At 42.1% G+C, this 15,316-nt stretch overlaps 1 protein-coding gene across 8 annotated transcripts in view; it reads right to left on the bottom strand.

Annotated features, from left to right (window-relative positions):
* Window positions 1-15,316, bottom strand: part of HDAC4 (histone deacetylase 4) — a 265,136-nt gene that overhangs the window by 157,041 nt on the left and 92,779 nt on the right. For all 8 annotated transcript variants that reach the window (XM_052791434.1, XM_052791431.1, XM_052791428.1 and 5 more), the window contains one exon: window positions 5,822-5,893. In XM_052791434.1, the coding sequence (XP_052647394.1) occupies window positions 5,822-5,893 (72 nt within the window). The remainder of the gene's footprint in view (window positions 1-5,821; window positions 5,894-15,316) is intronic.

The raw sequence follows: 15,316 nt of genomic DNA, 5'->3' as shown, positions 1-15,316 counted from the left end.
CCGCCAAGAGTCTCTAGATGTGGCAATTCCCTCCCCTGTCCTGCATAAATAACCCCAAATTTGCTGACCACATTCTGGATATGCTGCAAAGGGCTTTTTATAAAAGCACAATAATACAGCAAATCATCTGTGGAAATCTGGGAGCTGGCTGAAGCGTTATGCAAGGCTTTCCTTGCTGAGCAACGGGTTAAGGAAGGTGAGCTTTACTAGTACCTCCAGCTGGTAAAACACTTTTATTGTCATTGCACGGGCTACATTCTGTACCTCTATCTTAGGGTTCGAAATAATACCTGTTGCAGTAAATACAAGGTTAACTTGATTTTAACTATCAAGGCTCTATCTAAGCTACACTAACCTGCAGTTTCTCTGCTATCTTATGCTAGAGCATCTAAATGGTGCCAAAATTAATACACTAAGCCTGACAAAAATAGCTGCAGCTTTTAAATAAGCTAACAATAGGATAATAAGCAAACAACAATTTAATCTGCTTAGTGTATGGTTGTGACATTAAAATGATTTCTCAAGAACTCACTTTTAATGATAATTTGGGTGGGTTCTCCCCTCCTCCCCCCCGCCCCACCTTCACAAAGAATAGATCAGGATATTTTTAACATTAAAGGACTAGCCTTTCTGTACGTGAGCTACACTTCTGGGGCATGATAAAAACCATATGCTACTCCCATACTAACACGTCCCACTGTGAACAAGGACAAATGGGCTCCTGTCTGCGGAGGCATGAACCTGTTGGGATCCCCAAATCCTAGCTGACCAGCCAGCAATCTGAACCTGCTTCAAAGCCGCACTATGCCACGCTGATTTGGTACGTTTCTGAAGAAGCTTTTGAAGCAGACACACTATAGAAAGCAGGCAAGTATCTGAAAACACAGTGCAGCAAGAAGGCATCCCCTTCCTTTGAAGGGATAAATTAACAAAGGCATGGTGTTGAGCTCTGTTAGACCAACTAGACACACTCCTTCCTCTTAGAGACAGGGATTAATCTCCAATTTCAAAAGCCTGTAAAATCATGCAACAATATTAGTCCAAAGGCTCTTTCAAACCATTTATTCATACATACATCAACATTTTTTTTTTCAAATGAATGTGGAAGTGAGACTGGATAATTAGATCCAGGAAGAAGAAAAAGCAGGGAGCTGAAATCTCATGCGTAATCCTCTGGCTGCCCCTGCCATGCTGCCCTTGCTCTTGCCAGTGTCAGATCCAGAAGAGCCCCAGTACTGTGCTGGAAGAGCTGTCCCGCGGGCTGAGCAGCAGCATCGCGGTAAAGGCAGCAGCAGGAGGTCAGTGTGGCCAGCGGCAGTGGCCTGGATGGAGAGCAGGGGCACAGCCACATGCAGACGAGCCATTTCGAGCAGCCTCATGTAGAAGATGCAGTCTGCTCATCACCATCATTAGGACATCCCCAGTCAAGCCCCTGTCGCTCTTACAGAAACTGCTCAGCAGTGGCCAACCTCCACGCTTTAACCCACTTTTACAGAATACTGTCAACCCTCAAAAAGTCATCAGAAAACCACCACTGATCACTTCTCTAACGTGCACGATAGCCTCACAGACCACCAGTGGTTTGCAGATGACAGATGGAGAACAACCTCAAGAAGGCATGCAGCAGCTTTCCATCTGATCTGCAACAGCGGCCAGAGAGAGGTCTTCACTTTAGGGGCAAGAAAGAAGCCCAGCATCTTTTCTTCAACCTCTCCATATATTTGTATTCTGCAATGGATACGTCCCAATGCAAACTATTTGTCAGCTGCACTCAATCACAGCAATTTTTATCACACCTTGGGAACAGATCCCTGAAAAGCCAATGGAAATGCTATGGGAAAGGGAATTTCTTTCCTAATTCAGTAATTGAACTGTACACAGATATCCCTAGAACTTCACATTAGGCCATGACTAGCATATTGGGGAAACACAGCTGGTCAGCTGAGACTGTTAATCCCAATCTGCAGTTTTATTACTTAAAGCAAAGCTTTTAAGTTTAAAAGGGACTAGCTTCCATCTTACTTAATTCTAGCATTTCACTTATGTATCACAGATATCGAGCTGTTTTCACATTTCCAATACTAAAGCATTGCTTAAGATCTTATTGTAACAAAATGAGCAACTATAATGTTTATACCAACAAGAAAAACTGAAAAGACTTACAGAAGGTAGTTATCCAAAGTACTGTAAACACAGCCTTATAAAAAAAGAAAACTCATTCTACAAAGCATGCTTAATGAAGATCTATTTGATAAATCTCAAGGATGGTTTCAACAGTACACAAGTGATGTTTTTAAGAGGATTATGTACAACATATCTAGATATTTATACAATCGAGGTCTTTTAGACTGGCCGCCCAGCTTCGCACTGTGGAAAAGGCATAGCATTGCTTGGTTTAAAAGCATAGGAAGAAAAAGTAAGAAGACAAGAGAGCTCTGTCCCTCCCTCCTTGCATATGAATCAGTCCCCTTATGCAGACTGCAGCTAAGTTCACTGCTAAAAAGTAGTAAAATACTATAAAACACAAAAAGTACTTAAAACCAGTATGATAACTTGCAGGACAATTCCTTCACCTTTCTGCAAGCGGTCCACTGCCACCCATCAAAACCAGGCAGTGGCCACCTCTGTGCCCACGTATCTGAGAAGCTTTCTCTCCTGCTAAACTTGGCCCCTTAATCATCATGAGGTTTTCCATGTAACAATAAGTAAAAATAATCTGTGTAGTCCTTGCTCTGAAGATCTCTGAATTCAGCAAGTAAAAGTTAAGGAAAAGCAATATCGTCCCTTCCTCCTCCAGGCCAAAGATGCAGCAATATTCTGGAGCCAGAAAAAGAGAAAGCAGTATTATCAAACAGATTATTATATTCCTGTGCAAGATGTGGGTTGTGGGGGTTTTGTCTTGTTTTACTTTTACAAGCAACTAAAATGCAGAAGCACCAATTATGGGCGATACATTTTTGAAAAGAGAAAATGTTTCCCCTCCTTAAATTTATCCTTAATTTATGCAAAAAGCAGAGAGAGAAATCATTTTCCTAAAAACACATCTTGCCAATGACTGAACTCCATTCTACTCAACCCAATTCACTCCTAAAACAGTTTCATAAAAATGCTCTAAACATTTTGATTTTGTACTTGAGATGCTTCCACAGAACAGAGCATGTTTAGGACCTAGGTATTGTACATCCCTTTCTCATCCCCTCACATCAGAGAAGAACAACTAACAAGGATCAAACTTCTCCTTCATTTGATTCATGGTGAAGAGGAAACATTCTGGTTTCCTACAAGTACACCGCAATGACTTTATCTTAACTAGAAATGTAGTTCTGGGGATAAAGGCTCATCGTCCGCTCAAGTTTATTCATCACGAGGGCTACAAATCAGTCACTTTACCATAACCAGGATGCGATAAGGTTTTAAATGGAATATCCCAGGACACAATTAAGCACTTTTTTCCTTAAGCTGTTTTTCAACACCATTATTTCAGCCATGCCTGAGACTTGGAACAACAACCCACAAACCCACACGTAACTTGTTTTTTCCAGAGCAATACTTGGTATTACTTCTCCTTTCTTCTCTCGGAAGGATCTGCAGCAAACTCCTAAAGGTAATAATGATAAAAACCAGACGGGACAATGGTTTGCCCAGGTGGGTAACTCTGTCAAGCTGACAGCAACTTTTAACAGTAATTTTAAAAACCCATCGGGATACATAGGTATAGGCAGGCACCACACTTGAAAGCCAGCCAATAAGCCACTTCCAAGATCAACAATACTTGCTTGCATTTACAAACATGCCGAAACATCTTTTTACTTTTTGCCAAGCACTGTGCTTCCAGGTTTTAACTATCGTTCTGCAAATCAACATATAAGATAGACATTTCCAGCCTGTGTACACACTGCAAGGCTGAAAAGATTTCTCCAAAATTTAGCAGAAACTGAATAATTATAGGGTCTTCAGTGAAAAGTACCTGGGTGACCACTGTCCAGAGCCAATGCTGCTTCTTGCATAAGGTCACATTTTCATTCCCAGTCAGTCCTACCCTTCGCCCATTACACGCATGACCTGCCTGAGCTTTCCAGCATGAGACAGGAATTCCCACGGCTCAGATGCTGGCAGAAGTCATTTGACAGAGAGACGTTGCTGCCTATGTCACATCCCACCCACTTAGCATGAGCACAGCACCCCAGTGATGGCTAGCTATTTCTTTTTTCAGTAGGCATACAGGTAAGCTATTAAAAATACTCAAAATGGAATCCAAACAGTAAGAATTCCATAAATCCTGTACGAGTCCATAACACCTTAAAAAAAGCCTCCCTTCATCTGGGGAAAAATAGTCAGAGCATACTGAACTCCACCAACCCAAGCTGTTAACGAGCATCAGCCTTTGTCCTGTAGTATCTCAAAAGGAAACATTAAACATAAGCAACAAGGAAATCAATTGGAAAAAAAAAAAAAAAGAGACTAAAACCCATCCCATTCACAATACTGGCCATTGATCTACTGACAGAAAAGAGGACTGTGACTCCTCTTGTGCAGAGCCACAAAATTCAATCTAGCACATGGATACAAAACCTTTACGTTTACCTATGTTACCACTGTATTCTTAAAATGAGACTCTCTCTTAGGGTTAGGAGAATATAACCTCCCTTACCTGACAAACAACTTTTGGAACACACGGAGGGAAGAGAGGTTTCTCAGAATCCAAAGCCAAACACTTGTACCTGGTAAACGAGGATCTCTTCCTTTTTTTCCAACACAATAGCTCTACCTCCTTAAAAGTTTCCTTCCCCAGATATGCATTTAAGTCCACAAAAATCTAGGTTAGGTCACAGCCCATTCCCCCCCCCCGCCCCCCCCCAATCTACTGAAGTTGTTTTGAATAAGCTTCATTTACATTTTTCCAACTTGCATTACCAGAAGCGCTTAGATCTTCTGCAAGATCTCTTCCTTAATATAAAAGGACCTAAAGGCATTTTGGAAGGCAGCAGAGAAGGGAAAGTTGGGTTTTTGGCAAACTCGAGCTTCTACCTGGAAAGTAGATAATGCTTCATATACCAAATCATCCCTAGTATAAATATCTCTATCTGTTTGCACCTGGAAACAAAATACTTTTGGAAGAGAGAAGGGGGAAACATAAAAGACAGCAACAGATTGCTTTCCATAGCATTTCATGTATTGTGACCAAAACTTTGGTTTCCATCACTTGAAGTGCTGCAATTATGAGCCATAAGATCCCTCACAGCTCCACGAGGAGCAGTCCACCAGGATGAACGCTGTGGCTGCTGTGCTTGCTTCATACCAGAAGGATAAGACCCAAGAGATACTGTAGCAGGATCATTAGAATAGGGAAGAAAAGCAAACAGCCCAGAGCCCAGCGTGATACGCTTTGATCAGCTTGTGTTTGGCTCCTCATTTCAACACAAGGAGATTTCTCCTTAATGGGAGCAGCAACTCAAAAACCTACTTTGCCTCGCAGTGCTCCTTTTAAGGCTGTGGAAAGACTCATAAGGTGCTGCTTTGTTCTGCTACCCTCTCTTTTCTAAGGAAAAACAAGCAGCTCCAAGCAGGTTAGGCTCTCCTTAGCCCCCTGCCTAGTAAGGGCTGAGCTATTTAAGACTCCTAAGGCTGCTGTGCTCCATCCTCTTCTCCACTCCCAAATCCCACTCGCCCAGCCTGGGAAAGTAGATGTGTGCAAGTTCTAACACACTTTGTTCCAGCATTTCACATTTGCATTTTGCTCTCCCACTTGCAATATAGAACTGCAGAATACTTTACGGCATTCCCAGAATAGGAGCAATGTTTAATAAAAGTTTCTTCTTACCAGAGCTAGGCATGTGGTTCACTCTAGGTGGATTCAACAGCTCTACTGGCTGGTCTCTGCCAGAAAGCCCATCTGGAAAGAGAGGAAAAAAAATAAAAAATAAAATAAAAAGTCACATCATCTCTTTGGTTAGCTGAGCTATTTTAGACATTCCAAGCAGAAACAAAAAAAAAATTACCAACAAATTATCAACGTAAAACAGAAACACACAAGTAGCACAAATCAATAGAAACAAGAACATTAACCGAACAGCTGCGCAACAACTGCTTACACTAAAGCATAAAAGATACGGCAGCCTGAATTACACCCAGGTTTTCCCAGTCTTTAAATCCACAACTGGTACTGATCCCAATCCAAGTAAATAGGCACGTCAGCTTATAAACCTTACCATACAGTAACTAAATTGCAATTCATTCCTTGCTCGGAGAACTGAGTGAGTTAAGACAGAAACGCAGCCCTGTGAAGCGAAGTTGAAGAATGGCTGTAATATGCCAGGGAGATGTTAAGGAAAACTGACAAATCACTGCAGGAGATTAAAATGCATAGACATGCATAACAAGCCCCATTTTGCATAAGTTTGGATTTCAGAAAGGCATTAAAAACATACTTTGTAAATGATATGCAGAAATCCATCTTGCTGAAGCAGTTCTCTATTTAAAATATTTCAAAGATTGTATCTTGCATTCAGGTAGGTTTAAAACAGAAGAACTCAATACCTACTGCTGTGGACTGCCAGACCAGATCTTCTAGTCACCCATCTGCCCCCACCAAAAAAAAGTTGAAGCAAAAAATGCTAAATTATGTTTTCAGTACTTAGATTATGAATACCTGAATACAGAAAACTTATCTCAAACCCATTTGTTCCACTGTATATATCTCTACCTTTGCCAGTTCTGTCTCACCTGTTCTCCTCTAACGCCTTTCTGCGCTCTGTGCTGCAGCACAGATACAATCAAGCCAAACCCTGTCTGGAGACATCAAAGAAGCCACCCCATATCTCTCACTCAAAGCAAAGGACAGCATTAGAAAAATGTTAAGATGTCACTGCAACATCAAAAAACATACAAAGTTAAAAAAAATAAATAAAATCACACTTTGTTTTCTTCTCCCTATTTTCTTCATTCCAGGTTTCTGTAGAGAAAGCATAGTTGGGTCTTCTCCATCACTTGCATGGGTTTGCCTCCAGTGATCATACCCAAACATCAGTGCAGCTTCAGGCAATATGTCAATAAATTAAACTATAACCATGCTGAGTTCTCCTTCTCAAACAAGTAATATAGATTATTCGCATTATAATTTTTTTGGCTTTTGCCTTGTTACTTCTAGAGCCAAGAGAGTGGCTGGGCTTCCCATACCTGAGTGGCCAACCTACAGCGTCAGTGGGATGACACTTGGCCAGCCGAGCTTCACCTGCACAAGCAGCAGCAAATGGCAATAAATGAGGAGGCAACTGGATTGAAGGGGTAGAGCAAAACATCGCTATTTTAAATAACATTCAGCCATCAGCCTCTCCAGATTCACAGCCCAGTTGTCACTGCAGATCAAAAAGCCTAAATGGATAGCAAAAAAGATATGATCCTCCGTAGTTACTAAAATGTTGCGTTTTACAGCCTTGTTTTTTCTATAAGACAGGCATTTGCTATCTCAGCCCTCATTAGTAATTTTTTAATTCATTGGTGAACTGCATCTCTACTTGCTGCTGAAACCTTCGCTATGTTTCTGTGCTGAACACGCCAGCATCGCCCAGGGACCACGAGCAGCTCCCAAAATTCATCTGTTCAGCCTGCCAGCAGCTTAAAGAAAAAAAAAAAAAAAAAAAAAAAAAATCACTCTGCTGGGCTCTCCTAGCAACGAAGCAGCAGCCGCCCCAGCGGCCAGCCAGCACAGCACACCTACCCGCTCTGGCACACGCTACGGCTCGGCCGAAGAGAGCATCGGGAAAGGGGAGCATGCAGCAGGGAGAGGCAAGAACATTCCCAGGAGCCCCCACAGCTTCCTGGGGAATAGAGTATTTTCAGTTTCTCCACTATTTCAGATGAAGATGCACCTTCAGAGAAGGACTCATCTACAAAACAGAGCCCCATACCAGCAGCTGAGGTGCTCTGAGACACAAATCCAGGTCAATTTTGACAAACACACCAATTTGCAGTGAGGCTGTTGGAGCAAAGGTGCCTTTTCTCATGCTACATCCAGCAGTTTTGAACAAGTGACATATTAAACTCGCACCTCCAGCAGTACAAAGCTGCTGGCAGAGAACAACTGACAAGAGCCCATCTATTTCTAGCGCAAGTCCGTAGCACCAGCTATTTTGGCAGGCTCACATGGCTGGCCAGACACCATGGAAGGGCACCGGCATGAAGCAGGTAACCCACTTCAAAGCCGACCAAACTGATACAGGCTTTTTATTTTGTCGTCCGTGGACTTCCTCCCCCACTTGTTGTGAATTTTCAGTCTTACCAGTACATCAAAGATCATTAGCAAAATTGTTGGTTAGTGGGGATTTTTAAGACTTTTTTTAATTCTAAGAAATAAAGTGCCTACATTTTTCAACTAATTTAAAAAAAAAAAAAACCACAAAAACCCAACCACAAACCAATACTCTTCTATCTTTATTTCAAAATGAGTAATAGAGTAATCACAGAAGAACGTTTAAGAACATCTTTTAAAGCACTGACACCTTAAACACTGGAAGTGAAACCAAACTGCGTTAAGACTGAGGTTCTGTGTTTGTTGTACTGAGTGACTGAAAAAAAAAAAAAAAAACCTCTATCTATTTATTTAAAAAAAAAAAAAAAAAGAGGCAGTTTATCAGGAAATATTTGTATAAGGTACCTCTTCTCCCAGGCTACTAGTATAGATTAAAAAAATGTTAAAATAAGATGTAAACACACAAGCTGACACATCACTTGCCTTCCCCTTGAAGAGCAAGCTATCTCACACTCACCACGCTAAGTACACGCACCCAGCAATCACAACACAGCAAATATGCTACCTGTAGAAGTTGGTTTTGGGGTTTTTTTTGTTTTTTTCCCCTGCTCTGAAAACCCTTTGGGTAGATATGTCCAGATCATAATCACTTCACCCTACTTGCTACCAGTAACCTACCACCTTCTTTCCCAGCCCTCTGTGTCCTCCTCTCTCGTGCAACTTGCAGGTGGGTGCCACAAGGTGCGTCATCTTCCGGCTGCAGGAGAGGAGCTTGCACATCCAGGCAGGTCCGTTCAGCCCCATTGGATGACCCGGGCCATGCCTTGGGCACCTGCATTCACTCCCTCTGCAAATGCACATCCACATCTCGATGGGGAGGGGTGAATGAACACGCAAGCCCACGGGTTGCTGCGCAGAGGTTGCAGCACCTAACCATCACGGCTGTAGCACCAGGGCGTCCCCATGCCATGGTTGCAGGCTGTAGCCCCGCAGTGGGAACAAGCATCCCTGGCATCTCCATAGTTAATAAAATGCTGGGAAGCAAAGCAGTGCTGAAGACATTTCCATTTACTTGCTTTCTAGCATCTAGAGGAGTTTTGGGTGGGTTTTGTTTGTTTTTTTAATTGAAGTAGCTGCAAACACACGTTCTGCTCTGTTGCTCCCCATACACACACCTTCCCTGTTACTAAAAAACATGAGCAGCAATGAAAAAGTCAGAACCTCGGAGAGGTTTCAAGCTCATTTTATACAGCTACTATGCCTCACTGCAGAAACAGCACATATTTAAGAGAAGCCTATGTTCTGTAACCAGACTCTCCAAGGTGGAACTCAAGTGGTGTCCTTTTCCCAGCAGCATCCCAACAGCCATATGCCAAAGCCAAAAACTCTTACTCTAGCCACCTCCACAAATGCAGGAAGAGTCTATCTGGTTTCAGATACCACTTGCTGTCAGGATACTGCAGGAGATTCCCCAAAATCAGTGCAGTCCTACATCGGGTCAGCTACTCGGGATGCAAAAAATTCTTTTGCTCTGGATTGTGGTGGTTGCACAGTACTACTCAAAGCTGTGATGTTTCGTACCATCAATGAGCTTCACTCAACAAAAAGCTGAGCGCCTTGGACTCAAAACTTTGCCACACATGCAGAGTTAGCTTGGCTTGTGGAGCCCAAAAACAAAGCTAAAAAAATCCCAGAACACAAACTTGGCCTCTTGAAGCAGTTAAACATTCTTGTCCTCTCCCCAGCTTCCTAAAACGAGCTAAAGATGCTACAAGAAGCAAAGAAGTAATTTAATTTCAAGAGCCTAGGCGATCAGTTTATTAGGAAATGTAAAATTCCACTGCATTTATGAAGCATCATTGCCTAGTGCCAACACAATACTGACCAAAAAAACCCAAACTAAAGCAACCAAAAACCTTAAGCCTTCTGAAAGGAGAAGAAGAGTCCCTTACACCAGTCTGAAGGAAGGCTTTAAATTCCTAACTGCGCTACACCAAATTTTGATCAAGTACTAAAATCCATGCACCCAATATAGCAGGATTCCTCCTGGCTCAGCAATACTGCTGCCCACAAAAGCTCTTGCTTTGGTTGATTCGTTCTCTCAAACAGATAAGCTAAACCTATGTCAAACTTTTAAAGAATTATATGTTAAAAAAATCCTGAGATCTGACCAATGAAAGATGGAGGGTTTTGGAGTCCTAGGCTGTGATCATTTGCTCTATATATAACTTTAAAAGAGAAAAAAAATCCCTACGTTTTGCATATTCAACCACATTGCTTCACAGATCCTGTTGCGCCATCACCCTGAAGATAAACTGGTCACCTGGGGGGGATCTAAGCCTCAAGAAAAACGTGTTTTCTGCTACTGCTGCACTGTGGTTTCTTACCACTGTTACTGGAGACTCTCTTCTAAATCAATTGATGTATAATTGACCTTTGTGTGACAAGCTTTGTGTGACAATCGTTTACGCCAACACTTAGAAAGCACTAAGATGAAGAGTGGTCTGGGTCTGCAAATGCCAAAAAGAATACGATCAGTTTCCATTACAAAAAAGTTTTACCCCCACATCCTACCTTTACAAAGTATTCGGTTCCAATTCCCTCCACGCTTCACCACGTATTTACAGAGAAAGCTTTGGCAATTACAAAACTAAATGAAAAACACAGAAGACACTAAAATTATCTGTGCCACACACAGCTGTATAGTTTTATCACTGTTACTGCCTAGAAGAGATCACAGAGGTGCTTCTGTAGTTCCCAAAAAGCAGACAGGGAAGGGAAGCAGCTTGTCTTACTGCCATGGACAAGCAAAGAAAGTGCAAAGAGGTCAAACCTTGCAATCATGATTTGACTCTTTTACAAGCCACAAACCCTGCTTTGAATAGTACTGAGACAAGCCAGATTACCTACAAAGTATTTTCAAGCTCTCTACTAGCCAAATTTTTCCTAAGCTACTAAAAATAATTGTCAAGAAAATGTCCTCTTGAATTGGTTCTGTATGAATCAATCTAAAGATTTAACCAAAAATATCAGAAAAGCACAGGGGTGAGTTGTCCCAGCTGTACCAGGGAGGCTGAACTGGGCAGATTAATCCCTGGGCTGATGGCAGCTGGCAATGAAATGATGGCTGCAGACTGTCCAGTCCAAGATGCTCGCAAGGGAAAGACAAACTGCACCGTCCATCAAGGCTGGAAGGAGGCAGACACCAGCCTGTCTGATTTATGGCTCGAGTTAGAGAACATTTAGTGTAGCTTAATTTCCAGATGGGTATTTCTACTCATTAATTAATTAAGATGAAGCCATTATTCATTGATGGGAACTTGAACACTTTATTTTTATCTTCATTTGTTCCAAAGAGTTGTTTAAGTTACTTTAAAAATATAGCCAGGACAGGTTTGGAAGTAGCTGGGTTTGCAGGATTTAAACATGTTGAAAATAGAAAAACAAAGACAAGATGGCTACAGAACGCTCCAGAATAAGACAGAAACATGCACAGATAAAAACCCTTAGAAAAGATGAAGCAGCAAAACGAACAACAACATCCAAGGCAAAACCAAAGCAGAGGAGGACAGGGAAGTACAGCTTTATTACTTAAAAAAAAAAAAAAAAAAAAAAAAAAGAACAAAAACAGAAGGTTGAAGCATTCAGTGAGCTCTTGCAGAAAACTGTAAGCAGCCTTACTATAATTAACTCTGATGAGTTTAAAAATGCAGGGCAGAACTGGGAATGAAGAGGTTATTTAAATAGTTTTCCATGTATTCAGATCTTTCAACCTGATGCAAATCACCCTGGCCTACTTGAACGCCTTGAGTAAAGTGATGAACAACCAACAATTATCTTTAAAGGACACCCAGAGTAGGGGAAAAGTCCTACAGAGCAAGAGAATTAAAATTTTAAGAAAGGCAGGAGAGAAAGGCAGGAGGAAGAGGCACAGAAAATCGGCATTGGCAACTAGGATTTCATTTCCTGAAAGAAAGGACAATTTCAAGAGGCAGAACAAAAAATCAGGTAGCAGGAAAAGCAAGACGGATCAAGGTGAAGCTGAAGGCAGGCAAATGATTTGTTTCTCTGTCAGTATGTCTGGCTGGCAAACTGGCAAAAACAGTTTTGATTTTAGTCAAGTTTTCTAAAAAAACACAAACAAAAAAACCTGAAAAACAAAACCAAAAAGCAACAATCCACATTGAGAGGCTACATGGGGCACACGTCAGTAAGAAAATCAGGTCTGCATGAATTGCCCTAAACCAAGTACACACCTGGTTTAAAAAGCCCATCAGTCACCATCTACTTCTGGATCTGTTATATCCAGTGTATTGCGGTAGTTCACAATTTACTGGTAAAAGCAGTAAAGTTGCATTTAAAACTCAGGTCTTCCCTTACACCACAGAGATCCCCATTTGGAGCACGAGATGCAAAATTCAACGACAAGTTGGAAAATGGATGGATGCAAGGTTCAATGACAAATGAGTAAAACCCTACCACCTTGATGATGGTGATATTATTACTAATAGTCAAATGTACAACTACGAACGAGAAATACCTGGCAAAGCAAGGATACAACAAAGAAAAGCCAAAGGACTTTACAAAACTGAGCATCCACCATTTGCCAATGATGCAGAAGACATCAGTTCATTCCAGGATGCATTAGCAGGTGCATATGCAAGGCAGGGGAGGTCATTACTCAGGGACGTGACAGCCTCTGTGGCCAAAGCGCTGCCCTCAGTTTCAGATTCAACACCAGAAGATGAATTGTAGGCAATCAAGGAGAAACCTCTGAGAAAAGATTTTAAAAAATGAGATAGAGGGTCTGCAGAACTTGGTAGTTTTTCCAACATCAGCCTGTTCTCAGTTGAAGAAAGATGATACAGTGGCCCTGAGACTTTTTCAGGATGAGCAATTATCTGCTAATGCAGAGAGTTTGAGACCTCTCGACCAAATACATTTCTGGTTGTCTTTAGCTACATACTTTCTGGACAACACTTCACTACATAGCAGCAATCAGTTATTTCTGAGAAGGCGGGGAATTACTCCCCCTGTAAGCAACAAGTGCTAAAACCTGAGACCTTGCCATTGAACCACCAGTCCACATCCTCCACACAAGGCAGCTACTGCCACTTGCCATTCACAGCTTCGGGTTCTTTTCCAAGCCGTTTTTAGGGTGGGCTTGGCATGCAAATTGCAATACCTCCGATGGACTCTACCGTTCTCAGTAATACAGTAGAAACTAGAGCTTTTTGTTTGCATATTTCCAGTTCCTAGATAAGAAAAAGGAGTGCAGAGGAAAACTGTTGAGCAATAAGACATCCCAATAAGACATCTGCAATAGTCCAAGTGACTGGTGATGAATCCGATAACCGTTTCTTTGCAAACCACTCGCAAGGCAGTTACCAGATTATTTTGGCTATTTTTATCCCAGGAAGATACAGGTCAGAAGCTTGCCCCCACGCCTTCCAAGCCAAAATAGAAAGAAGCTGTAATTTCTCAGTGCCCAATCGATAAAAAGCCTCAGGCAAAACAAGGCAGCTGACAGTAAGCCCAGGATAAATAGCCATCAGTTGGCATCTGAGAGACTATCCCAACCACATCCTTTCAAGAGCGTGCATCCACACTTAAAATAAAGCTTTCACTAAGGACAGAAAGAAAGGGGATGTTTCTGGATCAACGACTCCTGAATTTGTAGTTGTCATCAAGCAAACAATTACTTTGTTCTCCTCACTGCTTTCTAGTAAAACAATTGTGAATTTGTCTCACAAAGAAAGATCCATTCCCCTTCTCTCCAACCATGTCACCTTCCTATCTGCTTCACAATACAACTCAAAGACACTTAAACACAACAATACTGCACTTCGTAAAAAGGCTCGAAGACAGAACCAGGCTCACAGTTGTCTTCACTCAAGAGATGAGCTAGTGCATGCTTGACCAGGGTTACGTTGAAAGAGGAGCATTGGCAGGATCAGCTTTCACTTTGGATCTGGAGCGGGCTCTTGGAGCAAGTCCCTGGCTGCCCTGCTTCCCATACTTTTCCACATCCCATATTTTTGGTTGCATCATGGAGCAGTGTGAGCACACAGACTGCATTTTTGGGGGAGGAGGGGGGGGGGATACACCTCAAACTCAACCCAAAACACCCCGCCTAACACACTCCAGCCACTAATGGGGACATGTATCCGAGGGACTGGACTAAATGCAGTCCTAAAGCAAGCTTCGAAACAACCCCACACGGCCTCTACATGACACCATCAGCATAATCTGCTGAACTCCACAGAGCTGATCCTGCATGGCACTTGCTATCACCATCAGGAGCTGTTGTTCTTCATGCCTTCCCCTTCCCTCAGCTCCTTCCCTCTGATTAAGGCTGCACAGTGGTCTGCAAGCCAGCGCAAGGCTCGTCCCTTGCCATCAGGCTGCTGTCAGCAGCTTACGGGGAGGTACATGCTGTGAAAAGTGAGAGCTCCTCACTCTTGCTGGCACTGCCCAGGGAGTTATGCGCTGTCTCTGTTACATGTGTAATCCCACGGCAATTTCATGGGCCTCTTCCAGGCCCAAGAACATCTATTTTTTTCCCTACTATCAGTATATATGTACCACAGTCACACTATAAGAAGTATCTTGCATTTTATACACGAGTTGGGGGGTTGTTTTGCTGAACAACATGCAAAAAGTATTTATCTGGGCTACTTCTTGGCAGGATTTGGGGTCGGTGAGTGGGTGGTTCTGGTCAATTGTATTGCTGTATTTCTAAAACCAGACCATGCACTAACCTTGTAGCCTTGGGATACCAGACAGCTAAAATAGGATCGCTGAGGAGTAGAAGCCTCTGTCCCTGACTGTTAAGCACAGTCCACTAAAACATCCTGACTTGCATATTAATGGCTATAGCATGTAACAAGTTAAAATATTAGTAAAGAGAATAGTAATTATCATGGACATATTAATTATTTGTCTACTCATTTGAAATTTACAAAAAAAAAAAAGTCTTCAACATTTACAAGAAAGCAATTAAGGCAGCAAATGGATTATTTCTCTTTAAACCTATGAGAAAATACTCAGTGCATATTTCCTCTCTAA

This window comes from Harpia harpyja, chromosome 7, assembly GCF_026419915.1.
Source record: "Harpia harpyja isolate bHarHar1 chromosome 7, bHarHar1 primary haplotype, whole genome shotgun sequence".
Lineage (NCBI taxonomy): Eukaryota > Metazoa > Chordata > Aves > Accipitriformes > Accipitridae > Harpia > Harpia harpyja.
The sequence above is the reverse complement of the archived record's forward strand: the minus strand, read 5'-3'. Positions and strand labels throughout refer to the sequence as shown.